Raw genomic sequence first — 22919 nt, forward strand, 5'->3', positions numbered from 1 at the left:
TCAGTCTTCACTCAATGCCATACATCACATTGCCCATTATATTAATAATTTCACGCACAACAATCAAGAAACACTTTTATTAGTTTGAGCTAACAATACTTTCATTACTATCTTGCCACAAGATTTTGCAGTAGACACATGTACGCATTGCGTACCTATTTTATCATCCTGGGTGGTGACTGGAACTGAGTTCTTGGAGGGGGGTTGAAATAAATTCGTATATCCGCAACACGTGCTCCTACCGAGACGCCATTTTCGTAGTGCTGTGGAAAATTTTCTGAGGTAGAGGATGAGTTCGTTCGACAGCAAGCGCGGGCCTCCTGAAATTGAGGGAATGACAAGTTTGAAAGTCGATAATCTTACTTATCGCACTACAATTGGGGATTTAGAGCATGTGTTCTCCAAATACGGTGAACTTGGGGATGTGTACATACCGCGCGATCGCTACAAACAGGAATCTCGAGGGTTTGCATTCGTTCGCTTCTACGAGCGTCGTGACGCCGAAGATGCAATGGATGCTCTTCACGGAAAAATCATAGATGGACGGGAAATACGTGTGCAAATGGCGAAATATGGTAGACCGTCGGATCCATACAAACCGCGCAATAACCGATACAGGAGTTCGTACGTTAGTAGCTCTCGATATCGCTCCCGTTCCAGGTCGCCGAAACGAAGGTAGGATTTGCGTTTGAAACACATCATTGTAATAAATTTTTTGCTAAAAATTCTGTCACCTTGACTTTCTTGCTAGAATCCCAACGTCTTGGTTTTATAGTGTAGAAGACTGAAGCGCTATCAACAATGCGCAGGTTGAGTTTTTTTAGAAGCTTCGGTATGTGGTGAACACATTAAGTTTTGAAGCTTTAGCTTACAGATCTCGGGGACATGAGGGTGTGTTAGCGTTCAGATTTGCTCAGTAATTCTCATTTGTCATTTGTCAAGCTGAAGTTTGTGGCAAGAAGCCCTAACAATTCCAAGCATCCAAAGTTTCCAAGCTTTCAAAGTTGATGAAAATTTATTAGGGGTTTGTTGGATGCATGATTGACTATGACCAAATTAGTGCATTCCTCATCCAATGCGTTCTCATGGAATAAGTATGTGTAAGATATATAGATATATAGATTACTTCATGGTTGGTTCTACCATTTGGGTCCATCCTTGAAGTGTGACGAATTTGGTGCGAAGTTTTACTTTTCAAACGTTAAAGGGGCTCGGTCACGCAATTTTAGGCAATTTCAGCACTGATCGAATGGTCATAGAATTAACTAAAATATCAAAATAACTGTTCAAAACTATAGTAGAACTCTAACAAAACACAGGGAAGCCAAGAATTGACACGGATGAACGAAACTGAAGAGGATTGAAATGGATTGAATTTGGGTAAATTTGAAAAACGGCGGCCCACCTTTTTTAAAATTTATATCAGTCTATATCAAAATGTCATAAATGAAAGACTCTTGCTCTGCCAATTTGACGTTTAGAGCTTATAATTAACAAAATTAACAAAATTACCCAAAATAGCATGACCTAGCCCCTTTAACGGTTTGTCCGGTTATGTGTTTTGACCAATGAAACTTTGGCGGTTATGTCGTGAAATTGACAACGTTTTTGCTGGCATATCAGCATGTTTTGTTCATGTGCTATTGAAGTTTTCATGTTTTTCGTGAGAACGGAAATATTTATGAATCTGCCTTGGAGTCTTGAAGAGTTATAAACCCGTGAGTTTCCATATATCGAATTTGGTATACTTTATCAAAATGACGAAGGCGAGCATGTCGTTTTGAACGACAATCCCAGTGTGCCTGCTGTTTCTTCAGTCCTCAAAATATATAGAAGGAATGGATATTTCTCGATTAAAGTTACAATTGTTTGAGGGGTCGTCACCTAGCGTGAAAACCAAACACGCTGAAAGGACTAATACATGTAAACAGTACAGCTCTGCTACAGATTGTCCCAAGGCCCGGGCTTACCGTATAAATGTGAAAAGTGACTTTCTTTGCAACTAACATAATGATGAGCAAGATACCAGAAAGACCGAAGAAAGGACTTCATGCGATAAAAAAACTCAAATAGGTACATCATTGCTGAGAAAGGAAGAAAGATTAGAACGAAAGAGATACGTGATTCAGCAACTACGAGGGAAAAATACATGAAGCCGAAGTGCAACTTGAAAGGTCGAGGAGAAAGTATTTCTGCGTCTAGGGCATTAGATGCGCACACGCTCTTCCTTGTTTCAAGGAGCATTTGAAATCTTGATCTAAAACGACTCCTGGACGATAATTTACTTCCTTCCAAACTTGTTAACTTTGAAAATTTTTTTCCTATTGCAAAACGAGCAGAGATGTTATTAGGGTGAAGGGGTAGTTTCTAAAGAAACTGTGGTGCTGCGTCGGTGGGGAAGTAGTATACAAGAATTTGGTTTATCAACGGAGTTGATAATGTAAATTGACCACCGTACAGAGATTCTAAAAGCTGACGTTTCGAGCGTTAGCCCTTCGTCAGAGCGAATCGAGGGATTATGGGTTACGTGTAGTTTTTATAGTAGAGTAGGAGCTACGCTATTGGTGGTAACATGGCAACGTGAAAAGTAGGAATATATTAGTTAAATGAAAAGCGTTCGTTAATACCGTGAGGATTAAGGGTGCCGATTTGAAAGATGAATTTTTGTTCCAGATTCTTGCGGCTTTCCGTCGTACCTAGATGTAGGGAAAGGCCGCAGATAGCCATGTGTTTTTTGGAGTGGTTAGGCAGATTAAAATGGCGAGCGACTGGCTTAGATGCATCCTTGTCATTCTTCTCAACATCGCGAAGGTGTTCGCGGAATCGGTCACCTAGTCGTCTACCTGTCTCACCAATGTATAATTTATTGCATAACGTACAGGTTATGCAATAAATGACATTTGCGGAGGTACATGTGAAATGATCGGTGATCTTAACAGATCGCTTAGGTCCCGATATCTTGCTAGTGTTAACAATGAAAAGACAAGTTTTGCATCGTGAGCGCGTGCATTTGAAAGTGCCGGGTTGCTCGTTGGTTTTGAGCGCGCTTCTAACTAAAAAGTTGCCTACGTTTTTGTCGCGTTTGAATGAAATAAGTGGAGGTTGCGAAAAGATTCTACCAGTCTCGGGATCATTTTGGAGTAATTTAAAATTACTAAGAATGATGCTTTCGACTGCGTGATTATGAGGATGGAAAGTGAGGGTGAATGGAATTCTGTCATTCTTATTTTTCTGTGACGTTTGTAGTGACGACTGTCGATCAAATTGTTGGGCGCGATGATGGCCCGCTTTGACCACAGAGACAGGATAGCCACGTTTTTCGAAGAACTGGCACATCTCCTCTGATTTGCTGGAAAAATCGGAGTCATCACTACATAGACGTCGAAGTCTAAGAAATTGAGAATAGGGAATGGAGTTCTTGACATGTGATGGATGTGACGATGAATACAACAAATAACTGTGTGAATCAGTAGGTTTGTAGTGCACACTTGTACATAGCACGTTGCCTCTAATAGAAACTTTGATATCTAGGAAAGCCAATGAAGTTTCCGAAATTTCCCAGGTATATTTAAGAGCTGGATGAAAAGAGTTGACGGAGGTTATAAATTGATCGAGTTCTTCTCTGCTGGATGAAATAGCGCCGATGCAGTCGTCGATGTAGCGACCGTAGAGTTCAGGTTTGGGCCGTTGTACTGATTAAAAAATTGGTGTTCAACATATCCTACAAAAAGATTGGCATAGCTAGGTCCCATTCTTGTGCCCATCGCTACACCATTAATTTGTTTGTAATAGTTGCCGGCGAATGAAAAACAGTTAAGCGTTAAAACTGGTTCGGCAAGGCGGAGGAGCGTTTCCGAGCTAGGTTCTTTGACAGTGCGTTGATCGAAAAAGTGTTTAAGTGCTTGAAGACCTTCGCTGTTAGGAATGACTGTGTATAGAGATGTAATGTCCATGGTGAAAATAAGTTTGTCTTGGCCGGAGAAATTGAAATCGCGGAAAATTTGTAGTGCGTGTGTACTGTCTTTAATGTATGATGGCAAAGATTTGACGATAGGCGTCATAATCCTGTCTAAGTAGCTAGAAATGAGTTCGGTGGGGCAACTACAGGCAGAAACGATAGGTCGAAAAATTCCTATAGGAATTTTTAGGTTGAAAAATTCCTTCGCCGCGTTCAGTTAAAAGCCTTTTTTCACGACAAAGAGGATGATTCGGACACTTCTAATAGAGATATTTTTGAAACACTTCTAGTTCGCAAATCCAAATGGACTCCCCCAGAGGGACAATTTGCCTCTTTAGATTTTTTCACCAAAAAATGCCGTCACGACATTCACAAACTTAAATTCAATCGCAACACTAAATTTTCCAACCTTTCCATGGAAGAGTGGGCGGCGCTTAAAAATCTTAGTAAACGCAACGACATAGTTGTCAAATCGGCCGACAAAGGCGGCGCGGTAGTTGTTTGGCGGTCCGACTTTTACCAAAAAGAAGCTTTGCGGCAACTTTCGGATACCTCGTTTTATGCCAAAATCCCTAAAGATCTCACTTCCAACAATCAAAAACTTGTCAAAGACACCATTCAAAATCTTATAGTTAATCAAGAATTACCGGACACTGCCACTAATCTCATCATCAACACCCCTAGAACTTCGTGCATTTACTTCTTGCCTAAAATTCACAAACCCAACAACCCAGGGCGACCTATCGTTTCTGCCTGTAATTGCCCCACCAAACTCATTTCTAGCTACTTAGACAGGATTATGACGCCTATCGTCAAATCTTTGCCATCATACATTAAAGACAGTACACACGCACTTCAAATTTTCCGCGATTTCAATTTCTCCGGCCAAGACAAACTTATTTTCACCATGGACATTACATCTCTATACACAGTCATTCCTAACAGCGAAGGTCTTCAAGCACTTAAACACTTTATCGATCAACGCACTGTCAAAGAACCTAGCTCGGAAACGCTCCTCCGCCTTGCCGAACCAGTTTTAACGCTTAACTGTTTTTCATTCGCCAGCAACTATTACAAACAAATTAATGGTGTAGCGATGGGCACAAGAATGGGACCTAGCTATGCCAATCTTTTTGTAGGATATGTTGAACACCAATTTTTTAATCAGTACAACGGCCCCAAACCTGAACTCTACGGCCGCTACATCGACGACTGCATCGGCGCTATTTCATCCAGCAGAGAAGAACTCGATCAATTTATAACCTCCGTCAACTCTTTTCATCCGGCTCTTAAATATACCTGGGAAATTTCGGAAACTTCATTGGCTTTCCTAGATATCAAAGTTTCTATTAGAGGCAACGTGCTATGTACTAGTGTGCACTACAAACCTACTGATTCACACAGTTATTTGTTGTATTCATCGTCACATCCATCACATGTCAAGAACTCCATTCCCTATTCTCAATTTCTTAGACTTCGACGTCTATGTAGTGATGACTCCGATTTTTCCAGCAAATCAGAGGAGATGTGCCAGTTCTTCGAAAAACGTGGCTATCCTGTCTCTGTGGTCAAAGCGGGCCATCATCGCGCCCAACAATTTGATCGACAGTCGTCACTACAAACGTCACAGAAAAATAAGAATGACAGAATTCCATTCACCCTCACTTTCCATCCTCATAATCACGCAGTCAAAAGCATCATTCTTAGTAATTTTAAATTACTCCAAAATGATTCCGAGACTGGTAGAATCTTTTCGCAACCTCCACTTATTTCATTCAAACGCGACAAAAACGTAGGCAACTTTTTAGTTAGAAGCGCGCTCAAAACCAACGAGCAACCCGGCACTTTCAAATGCGCGCGCTCACGATGCAAAACTTGTCTTTTCATTGTTAACACTAGCAAGATATCGGGACCTAAGCGATCTGTTAAGATCACCGATCGTTTCACATGTACCTCCGCAAATGTCATTTATTGCATAACCTGTACGTTATGCAATAAATTATACATTGGTGAGACAGGTAGACGACTAGGTGACCGATTCCGCGAACACCTTCGCGATGTTGAGAAGAATGACAAGGATGCATCTAAGCCAGTCGCTCGCCATTTTAATCTGCCTAACCACTCCAAAAAACACATGGCTATCTGCGGCCTTTCCCTACATCTAGGTACGACGGAAAGCCGCAAGAATCTGGAACAAAAATTCATCTTTCAAATTGGCACCCTTAATCCTCACGGTATTAACGAACGCTTTTCATTTAACTAATATATTCCTACTTTTCACGTTGCCATGTTACCACCAATAGCGTAGCTCCTACTCTACTATAAAAACTACACGTAACCCATAATCCCTCGATTCGCTCTGACGAAGGGCTAACGCTCGAAACGTCAGCTTTTAGAATCTCTGTACGGTGGTCAATTTACATTATCAACTCTGTTGATAAACCAAATTCTTGTTATTAGGGTGGTCAAGCAAAAGCCGAAGACTCTCATGAAAAACCTGAAAACTTTGAGAGCATGTAAACAAAACATGCTGGTATGCAGCCAAAAACGTTGTCAATTTCGCGACATAAACGCCACTGTTTGATTGGCCAAAAGTGACACATAACGGGACAAACCGTTAACGTTTGAAAGGTAAAACTTCGCGCAAAATTTGTCACACTTAAGGGATGGACGCAAATGTTAGTAAGTGTGTACAATTTTTATTCAAGAGTAGTGAAGGATCGTGTAACCAAACGAGTGAGCAAAGCAAACGAGTGAGTTTAACGATCCTTCACAACAAGTGAATGAGTGAACCATGAAGTAATTAGTTTATTATATAAGTACAGAGATCATTAAGTTAACGAGATAAGTGTTAGTCGAGAGGCTATCAAACCACCAATCATGAACAAAAGCCCCAAACAAATAGCAAAATATTTTTGAAATAAGAGAAATCCTTACCTTCCATACTTCACTTGAGCACTTTTAAAACTTTTTAAGATCTTCTGGAGTATTTTGTGGAGAAAACCAAGCAATAAAAGATCAAAAACTTTGAAAAACATATACCAGTTGGCCACCATGTTTACAAATTTTACTCCCACTTTCGGTGCATAGGCCACCTGTGCCAAAGTTCAACATAATATTACCCAATCAAAAGGCTGATACGACAATTTTTCACAAGTGAAAACATCATAATCTCATTTCTATTTCACCACAGAAATGTATACTTATGTAATAATGAAGAGTATTGTCTTCATCTCAGAAGACTAGTTAGGAAGTTTACCCATTTGCAGATGGCATTACTTTGCTTAGATATTTTAACCCATTGGCTTCTAGGAGTGACGCTTGATAGATTTTTGCTCTAACGCCAGACAGTTTTACTAACCAGTGGGGCAGTTCAGTAGTCTAAGACCATCCCACGTCGTAGTTCAGTGCTCACCTGAGCCAACCAGTTGGCAAGAAAATGGTCTTCCACTCCGTGCTGTATGTAAAGCATTTTTGCTTGTTGAATTTTAAACATGATTTTTGTTTTCAACAGGGATCGTCGATCACGCTCTCGATCTCCTCGAAGGCGCCGGTCAAAATCCCGCTCTCATTCACCACGTAGATCTCGCCGAAGTATCTCGAAGTCACCAAGAAAACAAGATAGCCATTCTCGATCCAGAAGTCCTCGTAGAAAAAGATCTCCTTCCAGATCCCCATCACGTTCTAAATCAGGTTCAAAACCGAGGCAGTCTCACTCCAAGTCTCATTCTCGGTCAAGGTCCCCTGTGAATAGAAAATCAAGATCTCATTCTGGATCACCCAGGCAAAGGAAATCATTGAGTGCTGACAGAGGAGTTGATGGTCCCAACCGAGATAATGGAAACCTTGAAGAAAATGACCGGGACAATGTTTATGATGATGGAGCTGACAATGGGAATGATTAATAGTTCTTCCTGATTTTAAATGTGTGTTGTGCAGTTATGATCTTTTAAAAGTGTTCTTTTCCAGGCTTTGTTGCTGTTTTGGAGAAGGGTACTGATCTTTCAATGCCGTGCATGGATTGGTTGGGCATTCATCTTAATTAGGTAGAGACCCTGAAGCTATGTTGTAGAAAATATATATTACATAATTTTACACCAGTATTGTTAGCTTTTCTATCTAATGCTCTCATTCTCATGGTGTTATCTTTTTAGACTATCATTGAAAGTTAACTTGAAATGTATATTGTGGGATAGGGACAAAGAAATAAGCCACTCAAATGCGTTGATATGAGCTTTGGCATGTGTTAGCAACTGTAGTCTCTACCACGCCTTTGGTCATTTTGATCATGTTGCAGAACCTTTGCTTGTTGATGTTTCCATTAAAGAATCAAGGGCAAAGTGACAGCAATGTTAAACTGTTGAGATTGCCCTCTGAAGATGATTTCGATGATTGTTTTGGAAAATTAAAAATGTTTCTTTTGATAGTTGCAATAAACAGGCTTCGTATCCTTGTATTAGCCAATCTCATTTTGTCCCTAATAAACCTTTTTGTATTGTCTCCTCAAAACTTGAACAGATTTTTCCCTGGCATTACCTGAAATTGTTATGATCAGTTCTTTTGTTGAATATCATTATTTTCTCAAGATATTTATACAAGGTATATGGGTGGCCAAATAAAAATGCCAAACTTCTGTGAAGGCTATTTATAGTTGGACAGTCAGAGGATAATTTCTGTAACAAGGTTTTCTTAACAAACACTTCATTGGCGTGTGAAAACTAGAAAACTGTCACTGCTTGCTTTGTGTGGAATATTTGGCCCGAGTTTTTTTTTTTGCTGAAGAGCTCAGTTTGACCATCACTTTTAGTTGGATCATGTATGTGACTGCTCTTCAAAATTGAGAGGCTTTCATTTTAGTTTCTTAAATAGTTTGTTCTGCTGCGTTAGGCTAAGAGGTAAAGCCAGAAGCATTAGTTGAAGTACTAGTAATGATAGTTAATTGACCTGCGAGAGCTGGATACATGGACTTGCGAAGTTCAAACTTATGAAACATACTTCATTTTTCCAACCATTCAACACCTATATTTTGAAGAGCTGCCATATTAGTGATTCTGCAGAGAAATGCTGGATTTTGAGATGAGCTGCAGCTAATGAGCTGTTGTGAGTGGGGATATTAGCCTTGAAGCAATATATCATAAATAGTACATTTAAGTTAACTAACTATTGTAATGATTATTAAATGTATTATATTAACCTTTCCTGTAGGCGCAGTTTATTTATTCTTGCTGTGCGAGTCGACTGGTCATGCTGTGACCATGGCTGTTGCAGTGTTTTGCTGTTTATTGCTGTTGACGTCGCAGGGAGCCCATGCTGTTGCAGACTCCTCTTACTTGGCGGTGTCGCTGCAGTCCTGTTTCCTGATTGTTTGCTGATCTGGTCATCATTGATTCTGTTTGACTATCTCTCTTTCAATTTTGGCCAAAACAGAGGGACGTCAAAAATTATTGTTTTGGATAAACTGCAAATTTCTATCTTCAAAAATGTTGCTAGTTCGTAGTTATTTGCAGCCCTAATTGATATATCATGGTTTGCAATCACATAACTGCAAAAGTCAGTCAACTAGTACAGAAATGCTTTTTGGCTTATATGTATTCTTTCCCTGTAAAGCAAAAAGTGTAGAAAAGCCTAAAGAAGTAAGGCTATTGTCAAACTTTTCCTTTGTGGTGCAGTGGACAGCACCCCAGGAAAGTTTTTTGCTAGATCGAATTGAAAATGCTTACTATAAAAGCTTGTTTTACAGCTCATAGTTCTGTCATGGAAAAACACTGTGCAAGCTCTAAATTGATTGGTCATGCAAGATCATAAAATAGGGACTTGCAGGATAGAACCACTTGTCACCAAACAAAAAAAGAGAAACAGTAACCACACCCACTACTTTTTGTCTTTATCACATATGGGGCAAAATTACTGAATGCTGATAGGCTGAGACAGAGGTCATTTTTTTCTTAATCACAAGGGCACTTTCGGTAATCAAGAGGACATGATTACTTGATCCTGATTGGTTAGCAGTTGCTTATCCAGAGCAAGCAAAGTTACAAGTGAATCTTCCCGATTCTGACTGATTAAATTGCTTTTTGTCCACATGTAAAATACAGTTTAATTAAATTAAGGGCTATTTCTGTTGACAGCATCGATTGATTGAATTGCACTTTAACCAAATGAAAGCATGTTAAGTAGATTGTTATTTGTCGTATCTCAATAATTTTGCCCTCCATGTGATAAGCATACAATCGCAATGTTCCCTGGTGAAATTAAGGATTATTTTCACTTGTATTTTCAAAGTTTTTGAAATTGCCCTTGTCACTTTGTGACGGGCAATTTTGTGAAAACTTTGAAAATATGTGTGAAATTAATCCTTGATTGCCCTTGGGTCCATGCGATTACATATTATATTACTACGTCAGACTGCATTCGAAACTGTACTGCAGGAAGGTTGCATTAGTTTCACGCAGTGGGCCTTTTTTGAGGTCCATAAGTTACCCACATATTGGAGCATGAAACGACATTGTTGAACAGACATCGTTGAACCTGGTACCCTAAGGCACAGGTAAGGAGCACATCTTGATTATTTTTCAGTCGAGCAAGATTAGAGCAGTTGCAAAGGAAGCTTAAACAAGGAAACGACTTGGTTTGAAAGAGACTGGAAAACCCAGAGCCTTGATATAGCCCCGCACACACTTTCAGCTGTCACATTGAAGCTCTCTAGGAGTTGGTAATACGGGTGTTTTCATCTATATATTTGATATTGCCAAAAGTGAAGAACAGAGAAGTTTGCTTGCAACCTCTACTTGAAGTCTCACTCCCGGGAGTCAATGGGTTGATCCCTGTCATTTACCGTCACATTACTCAGAGTACTTCTGGAAAAAAGTGGGATTAGGCCCACAGCTTAGAGAGAATAGCCAGCCTGCTCACAGGCGAAAACGGTCTCAAGCTGTCAAACAAAAGTGTAAGTAGCCATGGAAAGTTGAGGGAAATTCTTTATAAAATTAACCACCTGACAAGGGAATTCCATGTTAAATTTCACATTGAAAAGCATACTGGTGTTTCAAGTGAAATTTAACGTGGAATTCACAAGTTGGTGGTGAAATTTTCCTTGAATTGAATATTTTTTTCCAAGACAGAGCCATTTATGTTTTGGTGAATGTGGCAGTATTCTGGCTAAAAAAAAGCCATTTCAAAGTGCTGTCTCGACTGTCAGGAGCCAGCCAAAAGAAAACAAAGGAAAAATCTTCCTCGTTGCTGCAGGTTTTTGCATTGTAAGCAGGAAAAATGCGTTCAGCGGTTGTTTCCAATTTTTGCCTGCCTTGCTGTGTAAGGCCACGTGTTGCTACAGTGCAATACCGGTCATCATAATTCCACTCTGAATACCTTGTCTTGGTAGCCAATCAGATGGAGAGAATTCCCCCAGATATGCACTTCTAATGTTAATTCTTATAACTGATTGTACTTGCTTGCTAAGAATGGGCACTTTTTTAAAGGCCCTTGAAAAGTCATTGCGCAGCGTGACTGAATCATGTATTTGGACAAGTCGTCAAACGAAAAACAAAAACAAATGACCACAATGACTTTTGGGCGAACATGGGCCTTTAAATTGTGAAGGCATTTTAACTTTTTGTGGGTGAGCCATTACCTTGCTTAACTAAGGGGCCTTTTTTTTTCTCTTTGCTTTTCAGGACCCTTTTTCATGTGGCTTCCAAATTTAAAATGGCAGCTCCTCTGAAATGTGCTTCCAGGCCAAGAAAGATGCACATTGAAAATGATCAAAATGTAGTTTTAATTGAATAACTCAAATTTTATTCATTGATTAGTTGCCTATTAAATACTTAGTGGATGCATTTGCATATAGCTAGATGGAGCCGGGGTACTCAATGAAAGACTTCAGGCAAGTTTGTTTGGAACCATAAATTAAGGATGGTTGTTTATAAAGCTGGCTATCCAGTGTAACTTGTGGTTCATTGATTTAAATAATTAAAATACCTTTATAAATAGTAATTTCAGTGATTTGGTTTCTTGTATTTACAAACATCTCAGTAGTAACCACATTACTGTGGTTGACTTAAATTATAAAATTACTGTCCAAAGTCTGTTGCTATTCCTAACCAGAGTAAATACACTTCTGATTCCTAAAATAATTATAATAATTAATCAGAAATGTGATAAAGAACACTATACTTGGAGGCCAAGTAACAATATTATATGCTTGTGCTTTGCGCTTAATGTAACTTTCTGCTGGTTAAGAACTGTTCATCTTCAGGCCCCAGTAGTTCAAATGGGAAAAAGATTTATTCAGTGGATAAGTTGCCATCCAGAGAGCAAAATACTCGCCATGCTGAACGTTTGCCAAGGTTTTCATGCACACCTTCGCTTGATGTGCCCAGAGTGTGCATATTCACGGTTAAGTGAGCAAATGATCATATATCTTTGCGCAGATTAGTAAGGTGACTTATCCACCAAATAAAGTTATCTGGAGGCCAGGAGAATGTAAGAAATGGTTTCTGCTGAGCGCAAGTACAAGCCATGAGCATTACTTGAGCTTCTCGTGCCAGCTGATGAATCAATACAGAAATAAACCAGAAATAAAAATGTGACAGGAAAATCAGAGAGATTTGTCAGATGTATTGAGTTATATCTCGCAAGTTACTGTAAAGATTCTTTTCTTTGCATTCTTAAATATATATTTTTTCATCTTCCAACATCATTTTCAGAAATCACTCAACTTTTGTTACATACTTGTTTTTCATTCTATGTATTAGGTAAGAACTCAACGAGGTTTTCAAAATTAATTTGGAAAAAAAAAAACAAGGGAAATTTTCAACAACCTTGACTTTAGAGGTCCTTTTGGCTTTGCAGTGCTATACTGTTGCCATGGCAAATGTCAATACGGTTCACTACTGAAAGTGTCAACAGTGTTGTAAATATCCTTTTCCACAGTGAAATGTGAAACCCCCATTCAAATTTTTTCAAAGGGGCAGTGTCACGCTATTTTAGTCAAACTTGAAAACACTAAAAGACGTCTTTGCAGCAATGAAGACCAAAAAATAATGCTGTAGTTTTATTGGCAAGAACCATTAAAGTGCACTGAAGCTATTCTTTCTTGTTTGCACCCATGGATGGAGAGGATGTAAAAAAAAATGGCCATATTTTTCAGGTTTGGAGACGGTGTCTCGAGAAAGTTGCCACAAATTAGTGGATTGCCTGGAGTAATGTACGTGTGAGCTAATGTACCAATTTAGATTTTGACCTAAAACCAGCGAATTTAGCATGACAGTGCACCTTTAAAAAACTTGATGAGGTGATGTTAAGGTCATTTGAAAAGGTAAATTTGAAAGTGTAAATGAGAAAGTCTGTCTTCAGTTAAATGTGGCCAGATTGTTGAAACGGTTGAAATTGAGAAGTGCACAAGGATTTAGAGTTGAGTAAATGTTGGGGACTCAAAAGTATAAGCTACTTTTAACATAAAAGATTATTAGCAGTGAAGAGCTGAACTCTCAGTCCTCTTTACAGTACTTTACCACAATGTGGGAACTTGTGGTATTAACTAAAATACTTTTCTATTTCTGTGGTGGTGGAGCACACATCAATTTTGCAAGAGCCTTGTGTATTTGCCCTTGAATTGGTACGTAATCAATCTTTTCCCCATCAACTGCTATGATTCCTTCCTGACTTGTATCTGGCTCCAAACGGAAAGCAAACGCTTTGACATACTTGACATGATTGCTGAAAACGTGGGATCCATCTTTCATTTTGCCAAACAGATCCAAAAGGGTCAATCTTCCTGCCCCTGATTTCACAATGAAGATCCCCATGACACCATCTCCGAACTTTCCCTCAGGGTGAACCAAAAGATCTGTTCCAAGGTGAGTTAGAAACACGGGACAGCCGAGAATAAACTCCCCTTCCTCTACTACCCAGTGAGATGGTAACTCAGAGTTGAGAGGAGGGAGCAAGTGATCTATGGGTCCTTGACTATGAGTGGATGGAAGTGAAGAACTACTGTCTTCTAGGTGTGCTGCAGCTCCTTTCATTTCACCTCCATGGTAATTTTCCAGTACATTAATTGCAGTATGGCGTGAGGGAATTTTAAGACCCTCTTCATCTGACCTTGCAACATTAGCCAAATTTCTCTCCCTATCAGTTGCTTGTCCAATGGGTAGATATGAAAGTCGTCCACGGTAAAATCTGAGTCCAAAGATTCTTACAATTGAACCAAGAAGAAACCTTGTTTCTCCCAGAAATCTAAATTTTTCTGATTCAATGTCAACATCTGAGACTAGTCCCCATGTAACAGAAAGGAAGGAAAAGAGTTTTTCAGTTGGTGTGACTACAGAGCATATGTCCAAATCAAGAAGTTGTCCACGTATTACACCAAATGTTGCACTTGTTAAATCAGATGGTTGCCTGAAAAATGATAAAGAACAAGCCATTGCGCCTTAAGGACAGCATATTTTCAGAAGTTCACTCAATAAATCTGCGCTCATAATAATATGATAATTACATGACAGATACAACTGAACTCCCTCTCGCGTGAGGATAACATGCCATTGGGTACCACCTGCACAGGCTGCTGCAAAGATACTGTTGAGTACAATGATGAATGGGATAGGAAATAGGTCTTGAGAAAACCTGCTGGCCAAACATGAAATTGCCACAAAAAAAAAAAGCCTGGCCTCAAATTTGAAGATAGTGATTACCAATGGAGTACACTGTTCTCGGGTTTTGCTAAAAGCAGGCCCGCGGCCCAGCGGCCCGCCACGGCCCAGCGGCCCGGCGGCCCGAAGGCCCAGCGGCCCGCGGCCCATGGCCCGCGACGGCCCGGCGGTCCAGAGGCCCGGTAGTCCACTCCTCATTTTCCACGGTTTTCCTTTCCAGCGGTAAATCCACGCGCATGCACAGATCTGCATCGGGTTTGGGCGCACAACATGGACGATGGTGAGTTTGAATTCGTTTACCATTTTAATCATTTGAATCCTTGTTTCTGTTTGTTGTTGTAAACAGACGAAAACAACAGAGAATGACAACATTTTTTACTTAGCAACATGCAACGGAAGAAAGGATCGAAAAGGATTGAAATGATTATAAAAAATGGTAAACGAATTCAAACTCCTTTCATTTGCACGCCCAAACCCGATGCAAATCTGAGCATGCGCGTGGATTTACCGTTAGACAACATAACTGTGTGGGCCTCCGGGCCACCGGGCCGCTGGGCCGCCGGGCCGTCGCGGGCCGTGGGCCGCGGGCCGCGGGCCGCTGGGCCGTGGCGGGCCGTGGGCCGCGGGCCTGCTTTTAGCAAAACCCCACTGTTCTCTGGTTAAAAGATTGAAAAGGTGTGAATAATTCTTTAAAAATAATTTAGACCTTACCCAGTAGCATATAGAGCAGACAAACTCAGTGCATTGCCTGAACCAGTGGGGATGACTCCTAAGGGAATATTTATTGCAACTTTCCAATCAGGACGCTTCATCAGACCATTAACTACCTGCAGCAGAATAAATTCATTTGAGAAAATGAATTTTACAGGATCAACTAATTAATGTAATTTCAGAAGTTTCACAGGAAAGCTTTGATTGGCTTTTACTTCGTGTAGAAGACACACATGACGTAAAACAGAACAAAAATCATGAAACAATACCTGATCAGAATTCTAAATCCCTAAAGACCCCTAAAGCTTTTGTTACGTCATGTGCGTCTTCTAGACGAAGTAAAAGCCCTTTGATTCTGAGATAGCATTGCCATAGAAGTCACTAATAACAACAGGACTTCCAACATTAGTGAGATTTGCTAAAATGGTTAAAAGGAATCTCAACACTAACAATGCGTAGCATTGTTCAAACTGCCATAATTGGTGTCTTCAGCATTACTTTAATAATTCACACAAATTTTATATCTTCAGAGGATTGCTCCCTTCGTTCTGTACCCTGGGTGCCAAAGGTTATTTTTTTCGTTTGGAGGAGGCAAATTCCACGGCCTCGTGAGGCCTGAAGCGGCGAGAGGAAAAAAGTAATTCAGTTTTGGTTTGTCAGAGATATTTAATTTTCAATGGGCCTCTGCAGCCAGGGTAAGTTTGAACAAATGAAACAAGGCCTTCCCAGGTTACTTTGTGCTGTAACTGGACATCAGATTGAGGTTCTTTAGGCTCGTCCCAGATTCCCAATGACAAGAAGCTCTGCAAATATTGCATTTTATATCTGAATTTTGAAGCAGGTGCCTCCTTAGATTTTCACTTGGGGGGGGGGGGGGGGGAGAGGGGGTCTCTGTCAAGTGATGTCTGTATAAATTCTACAGGCTCTAAGCTATGATCTAGTTGTTAGATGGCACTTATAAGACCAAACCAAAGTTACTTGGGGGGGGGGGGGGGGTGGTGGCCTGAGTAAGATGTTATTTAGATGGCTTCTGACTTTGTCCATCATATTCATTTTTTTTGCGATTGTATTTATTACGGAAACCCGTGCGATTTTGAAGTTAAATTGTGAGACCATAAGAAGTGTCATGACCAAATCGCGAGAGTTGGAAGGTCTGTAATAAATCACAAGAACAAATTATCCTTAGAAAATCACATTGAAACATCACTTATGTTGCAATACAACAAAGACTAACTTTCACTTAAATATCAAATACCATACATTGTTAACTTATTATACTACATTTGTGTGATACATATACGTTCTTGTCAAGCTGAGCCTTTATTGGTGTTAAAATGTTGCAATTAAAAAAATTCAAATTTCAAAAACAGCCCTATCAGCTTACCCGGTATGTATAATGAGCATTAATTAACTGAGCATTTTAGTGACTTTTTGGGGGGAGAGTAAGCATTTTAGTAGGGAAGAAGGGCCATGGAGAATTTTAGTGGCAAAGTAACAGCATAATGTACAAAAGCCTATGTAACAACCTTGGCTAATTTAATGTCACCATGAGTGCACTGTCTGACTAGCTGAATTAGTTGCATTTGCAATTTCTTATCTCAGGTATCCTGTGCATAGGGTAACCTTAAGGAAATTTGTCTGCTTTTCAGCGCCACCTTGAATTATGTCATATGTGCATTGATATATTATATAATTATATATATGTACTAATGACGATTGCACACATCGTGATTGTTCCTTTAATTAAATATGTTTCCCCTTCCCTTCTCCTTTGCTTCCAAAGCGACTGTAATGCACTTCAATAAACTAACCCGAGATTATGCACCTGTCACTGTAAACCCCCACCCCGGGGAAACATGGGGCATTAGCCACAAAGCAAAACCAAACAAGGATAGTGCCCTACATACAGGGGACATACTTTTGTATCTAATCCCTACCAAAGTGAGGAGAATCCCCCACATTAAGGCGACAAAAAAACTCCTTGTCTAAACCCGCAGTATTACTTTCAGAAGTGTGATTGACATTCTTTATTTTTGAATACTTTAAGGTTTCTTGTCAACACATTTTCACATAGAACAAGTGCCAAAATCTTCTAGCTTCATGCAAGACACACCAACATAAAAAAAGACAAAGCAGTCCATTATGTCTTCAACTGTTTCGGCAGGAAATGCACTCTACAAATGACTTAAATACTCTACAGATTTCATCACTTTCATTGAGGAGATGAAGTTAGGAAAACGAACTTTCCTTGTATCAATGGACGTCACAAGTCTATATACAAGTATACCACAGGAAGAGGGAATCACTACAGTATGCAAAGCATACGAAAACTTTCACAATAATAACCCTCCAATTCCCACAAACTATATCAAAGAAATGCTAAGACTCCTACTCAAAGAGAATGTTTTCCAGTTCAATGGAAACAACCATTCACGGTACCACTATGGGCACTAAAATGGCCGTTGCCTTTGCAAATATCTTTAAGGCTGATCTTGAGACATTGATGACATTTTTTCGTTGTGGGATGTCAGCAAACCGGATGTAGTCAAGTTCATAACACAAGCAAACTCACACCATCAAATTTATGGCTGAGATCTCAAAACACTGAAGTCATATTTCTAGGCACTGTTGTATACAAAAGCAAACGCTTTCAAAATCAATCCATCACGGATATAAAAACACACTTCAAGCCGACTGAAACCTTTCAGTACACTCGTTTTTCTCCAGCCACCCACCAGGTGTCAAAAAAGGATTCATGAAGGGCGAAGCCTTAAGACGTCTACGCACTAATTCTTCAAGAACAACTTTTGAAGAGAACATTTACAAACTCAAATCACGTCTCCGTGCTAGAGGCTATCCAAAACTTCTGATTGAGGCACTCCTATCAGACATCAAATTCACAGAAAGGGAATCCGCACTGAAGCAAAGGAATGAAATCCCTAAAGATATCTTGATCTTTGTGACTCGATCAGTATCACCCGGCAGTGCCAAACCTATAAACATGTTTTATCAAAAAATTGGCACTTGGTACAAAACCAGCCTTCTCTATGGCAAATTTTCAAAGAGCCACCACTCATCATTTCAAAGGGGAAAATCCCAAAAAGACATGCACGTAAGAGCAAAGCTTTAAAGAGGTCAAAGACCGAAAAAACGGTACAAAAGTCTCAACCGTTAAGGATGACAGTTGTGTTAAGGCCTGTCAATCCTTGCTATGCATATTCTGACCCCTTTCCAACTGGGTTATTAAAGTGTCCTTACTCCTTCTTGCTCGGACAAGGCACCGGACTAAAATGTACTTATCTCCCACGCCACAGGGAAAAGCAACGGCCAAAATATACTAATCCCCCACCTCTCAGGGAAGGCAACACAAAAAAAGAATTAATCCTCCACCCCCTAGGGCAAAGAAAAGAGTCAAAGACCCCACAAAACCCCACCCATGCCCCATGTTTCCTTGGGATGGGGGGGGGGGGGTTTTCAGTGACAGCTGCATTACTGAGCGAATGTGAGAGAATGTTTAACACATATTAAATGAAAGGTGTTACAATTGAACCCACTGGGAACCCGGAAAAATCCGAGCCCAAGATGGGATTCGAACTCACTTTGGTGGTTGGTTGGCCGCATCGTTCAATGATGCTCTCAATGTGACTGCGTGATGCAGCTATGAGCTATGCCGTCAGTCAATATTTGACTCTGTGGCTGCATGATGCAGCTAGAGTCAAATACCCACATTTCACCCTTGCTCACCGTAGAGTCTCTAGTAGCTCAGTGGTTAGAGCATCGATCCGTACTAGATCACGGAGGGTCGTGGGTTCGAATCCCATCTGGGGCTCGGATTTTTCCGAGTTCCCAGTGGGTTCAATTGTATAAACACCTTTCATTTAATAGGTGCATTACTACTAGCATAAAAGTAATAATTTATGTCTTTACATGTAGATACCTCAAAAACTAGCCCATCTCCTGAGCAAACAACGATTCCATCAAAATCCAGCAGATCAAGAGTCAGCATCAACTCTCCAGCATGACCAGCATACTCTACCAATACCAAAACAATAATCAGGATAGAAAAACTCATATTATAGCACCAGAGAGAAACGTTTATTTAATACATACTAAGCTCTTGCATCACTTACAAAACTCCTATTCTAAAATCCTCGGTACAACAATCAATACCTGTAAATCTAATACAGATTTCTCTTATAAAATACTTTGACATTAAGCTTCAAAAAATATAAAAGGAACCTTACATTGACAACGTAAGAGGTTCAATTTGCATGTTCTAGTGTTGCCACACAAAGCAATTTGCACTTCACGAAGGTTTATTCCGAAATCACTATTTCCCAACAACACTCTCCGCATAATATATCCCGGATGATAATGTCACTCGCACAAACTTCTGTTTCTGGTTTTTGACATCCTAACACTAGCTCAGGGCCCAGATGTTCAAAGCCTGGTAATAAAGCTAACCCCAGATTACAAGAAAATTAAATTGCAGCCTCTTTTGTGATCAAAAAAAGTTTCCACAAGAGTTTTAGCCTCCAAAAAGTCTTCCCCTTGCCTTCAGCATAAATTTACAAGGTTAATCCATTGACTCCAGAACTGCCCCATTCACGAGTAAATTAAAGTAGGGGACATCGTTTTTGAGTGGAGGTAGAGGTTGCTATTCCACTGACCCTAAACCAGTGTCAGGGTTTTAAGTGTTTGTGTATAACACCAGCTTAAAGTACAGCTTTGATTTTTATCCAAAGGCTACTTTGAGTGCAAGGTATGGATTTCATGGTCTGCCATTGCTATGTTCAAAACTGACTGAGTTTTTGTTTACCTCAGAGGGTTGGATCTAGGGAAAAGTGGCGTCATTTACTCACTAGCTTAAAATTTCAGCATGTAAATGCAGCTTATTATATATACAAAACACGAGTTAAAAAAAAACTGAAAGCCTGAAACTCCTGTGCTGCATATTACTTCGGCTGCATACACATGAAATGCATTCTTAAACTAGTGAGTCTTTGATGTCATTTTCTCCTCGATCCAGCTCTCTCAAGATTTTAAAGTTAGTAATGGCGGACCATTAAATACGAAAATTGCAGTTAAAATAAACAGGTGTCTTAAGTTTTTGAACCATGGCTTGAACTTGGGTCACTTAGTGTTCAGTTAACATAGTTTTAAAATCCAAAGAGAAAGGATAATTGAATTTTTGGTCAATTAATAGCACTTTAAGTAAATTGAAATCCAAGCTTATAAATGCTTGATCACAATTTATACAAGAATTTTTGTGTTTTTAATTCTCCAGTAGGACTGGATGTGGAACACATTAAAAAGCCTTTTGAAAATCCACAACAGCAACAAGCACACCCAAACCTAAATCAACAAATTTTTTAATGGTTCCATAAAGGTAAAGGTACACGTTATTTAACGTCGGAAGTTCCTTTACTCTCTAGAGAGTATTCTCCCAGGAAGACGACGGTGCACTCATTTTACCCCCCTCTTTTCATCAGTGCTCCGTTTTAAGGGAATATAAAGCTACTTAGGCTACACTGAAAGGAAGAAGTCGAAACAAGGATGTGAGATCCGGGGATCAAACTCAGGACCTTATGCACCAAGGCCGCGCACTAACCGACTGTGGTACCCTTGCTCATAAAATTAACAAGAAGTAGCTCAGTCAAAAGATGCAATCAAATTTCCTCTTGAACATTCATTCATTCATTCATTGCACTATTTAGGACCCACATTATGGAGCAAACTGACAACTGCAGACAGATCAGTTACATTGTTAGCCAGTTTTAAAAATCGTGTAGGTAAGTTAAGCGTGACCTTAGATCTCTGTTAGATGATGGCTGCAGGGGCTGTGCTCATTGTAATTCTTAATTTACTTCTTCAATTCTTATTTCATAGATTTTTATATATGTATATAAGACTTAATTTTTAGAATTTAACTAGTGGATAGTATTTCGTTGTAAATAATGTTATCTATTATTATTTGTGTCCCCACATTAGTATGGGATATCTCCCGAACTAAAAGGTTCTGACACGGTAATAAAGTTTCTACTACTCTACTACTACATGGGATAACAACAGTACTTGTATAAAAGTTGGTTTTATCAAATGATTTTACATTGGTAAATTAACCAGGATATCAAAGATCTGTGAGGTGATGTTTTGAGTGTTAGCCGTTCACTTTGACGCAGGGCTAACGCTCCAAACGTCATCTTAATTTTCAAGGAGGCTGAGCATCTGAAGTTCATCTATTCTGATGTTTCTGGTGATTTTCCCATTTTACTTTTCCATCCCCTTATAAATTGACCACTGGTATCATTTCTGTTCTGAAGCCCACATGGTCTCTATTTCTATTTGTTGGGTGTTTTTTCTACAGGGACCAACATGTCAATGAACAGACAGGTTCTTTCCTTCTTATTTTTCAGTTCTATATCTGGTCCATTCAAACACAATCTCTTCGTCAGTTTTGATCTGTATGTCCCCAGAGTGTAGTGGCTTCTTCATTTTCAGTTAGGTGCAGTACTGTTGAACAATAATTGTCTTGCACTTTCATGTTACAGTGCTTGCAGATTGCCCAGTAGTTTGTATGCCATGGCCTTCTTATGCCTTTATATGTATTCAGTTTTCATGAGTTCCCGGGATTCCAGGACTAGTCTACTTTCTCTTGATGCTGATTATTAAGCTCATTAGGGCTAACCCTTGTTCTTGAAAGATCTTTCTGCATATCTATATTTCTTCATTAATCAAATGCAATTTCCCCAACCTGTATCCCCGGCCCCCTGCACTTACTTTTTGTTATAAAGAGTAAGAACATGGGGTAATTCAGCTAACCTGTAATTATGTGCCTGTAGTCAATATCAGCATTTTGTAGCATTGGCTCCACTTTTCCATGAAACATTTTCAAACTTTTTCCAGATCCACTGAATGGGTTGATGAGAATCAACAGCTTGCGAGAAGGGGGTAAACTTTTTTCAGCTAAAGAAAGGATAATAAATGTGATATTTACTGTAGGAAACAGACAACTTTTTTAAAAGACATGTTTCGGCATGCTTATGCCATCATCAGTTTAATGAGTTCCTAAGTGTGAACAGTTATAAAGTCTACGGGTAGATGAAAAAATTATTACAACATCACATAATACAAAAGCGGGTACTATTTACAGCATGACACCAAACATCAAGGTGTAAAGTAAAACGTAAGAAAAGTGTTGTAATGCTGCAATTGTTTGTTAAGTTCCGGTTTGATCTTTTTTATATAAAAAGCTTCTTCTTTTTAAGCATTTCAACACATCTCCTTTATGTAAGAACAAAAAATCCCCTTCGTGCTTTAGTATTCTGAATTCTGCCAGCAACTTGATTGATTTAAAACTCAAAGAAGCTTTTTATATAAATAAGATCAAACCGGAACTTAACAAACAATTGCTGCAGCAGCATTACAACACTTTTCTTACGTTTTGGTTTACACCTTGATGTTTGGTGTCACGCTGTAAATAGTACCTGCTTTTGTATTACGTCATGTTGTAATAATTTTTTCATCTACCCGTAGACTTTACAACTGTTCACACTTAGGAACTCATTGAACTGATGATCGCATAAGCATGCCGAAACATG

General features: G+C 39.5%; 2 protein-coding genes across 3 annotated transcripts in view; one reads left to right on the top strand and one right to left on the bottom strand.

Annotated features, from left to right (window-relative positions):
• Positions 1 to 237: 237 nt before the first annotated feature.
• On the top strand, positions 238 to 12559 carry LOC137972010 (serine/arginine-rich splicing factor 2-like). Of its 2 annotated transcripts, XR_011117016.1 has the most exons (4): positions 238 to 675; positions 7473 to 8004; positions 9164 to 10904; positions 11632 to 12559. XR_011117016.1 is itself a non-coding variant. In XM_068818805.1 (2 exons), the coding sequence occupies exons 1-2, from the start codon at positions 290 to 292 to the stop codon at positions 7861 to 7863; spliced, it is 777 nt and encodes a 258-aa protein (XP_068674906.1). In that variant the 5' UTR covers positions 238 to 289; the 3' UTR covers positions 7864 to 9156. The 2 variants fall into 2 exon arrangements, 1 of the variants encoding a protein (XP_068674906.1); XM_068818805.1 differs by lacking the exons at positions 9164 to 10904; positions 11632 to 12559 and having other exon boundaries at positions 7473 to 9156.
• The window catches only part of LOC137972009 (sphingosine kinase 1-like), a 12896-nt gene continuing 1690 nt past the window's right edge, over positions 11714 to 22919 (bottom strand). The window contains exons 2-5 of the mRNA XM_068818804.1: positions 22141 to 22284; positions 19256 to 19350; positions 15319 to 15434; positions 11714 to 14356 (exon numbers count right to left, since the gene is read on the bottom strand). Coding sequence (XP_068674905.1) covers positions 13510 to 14356; positions 15319 to 15434; positions 19256 to 19350; positions 22141 to 22284 — 1202 coding nt within the window. The 3' untranslated portion in view covers positions 11714 to 13509. The remainder of the gene's footprint in view (positions 14357 to 15318; positions 15435 to 19255; positions 19351 to 22140; positions 22285 to 22919) is intronic.

The sequence above is a fragment of the Montipora foliosa genome, chromosome 9 (assembly GCF_036669935.1).
Source record: "Montipora foliosa isolate CH-2021 chromosome 9, ASM3666993v2, whole genome shotgun sequence".
In the NCBI taxonomy this organism is placed as follows: domain Eukaryota; kingdom Metazoa; phylum Cnidaria; class Anthozoa; order Scleractinia; family Acroporidae; genus Montipora; species Montipora foliosa.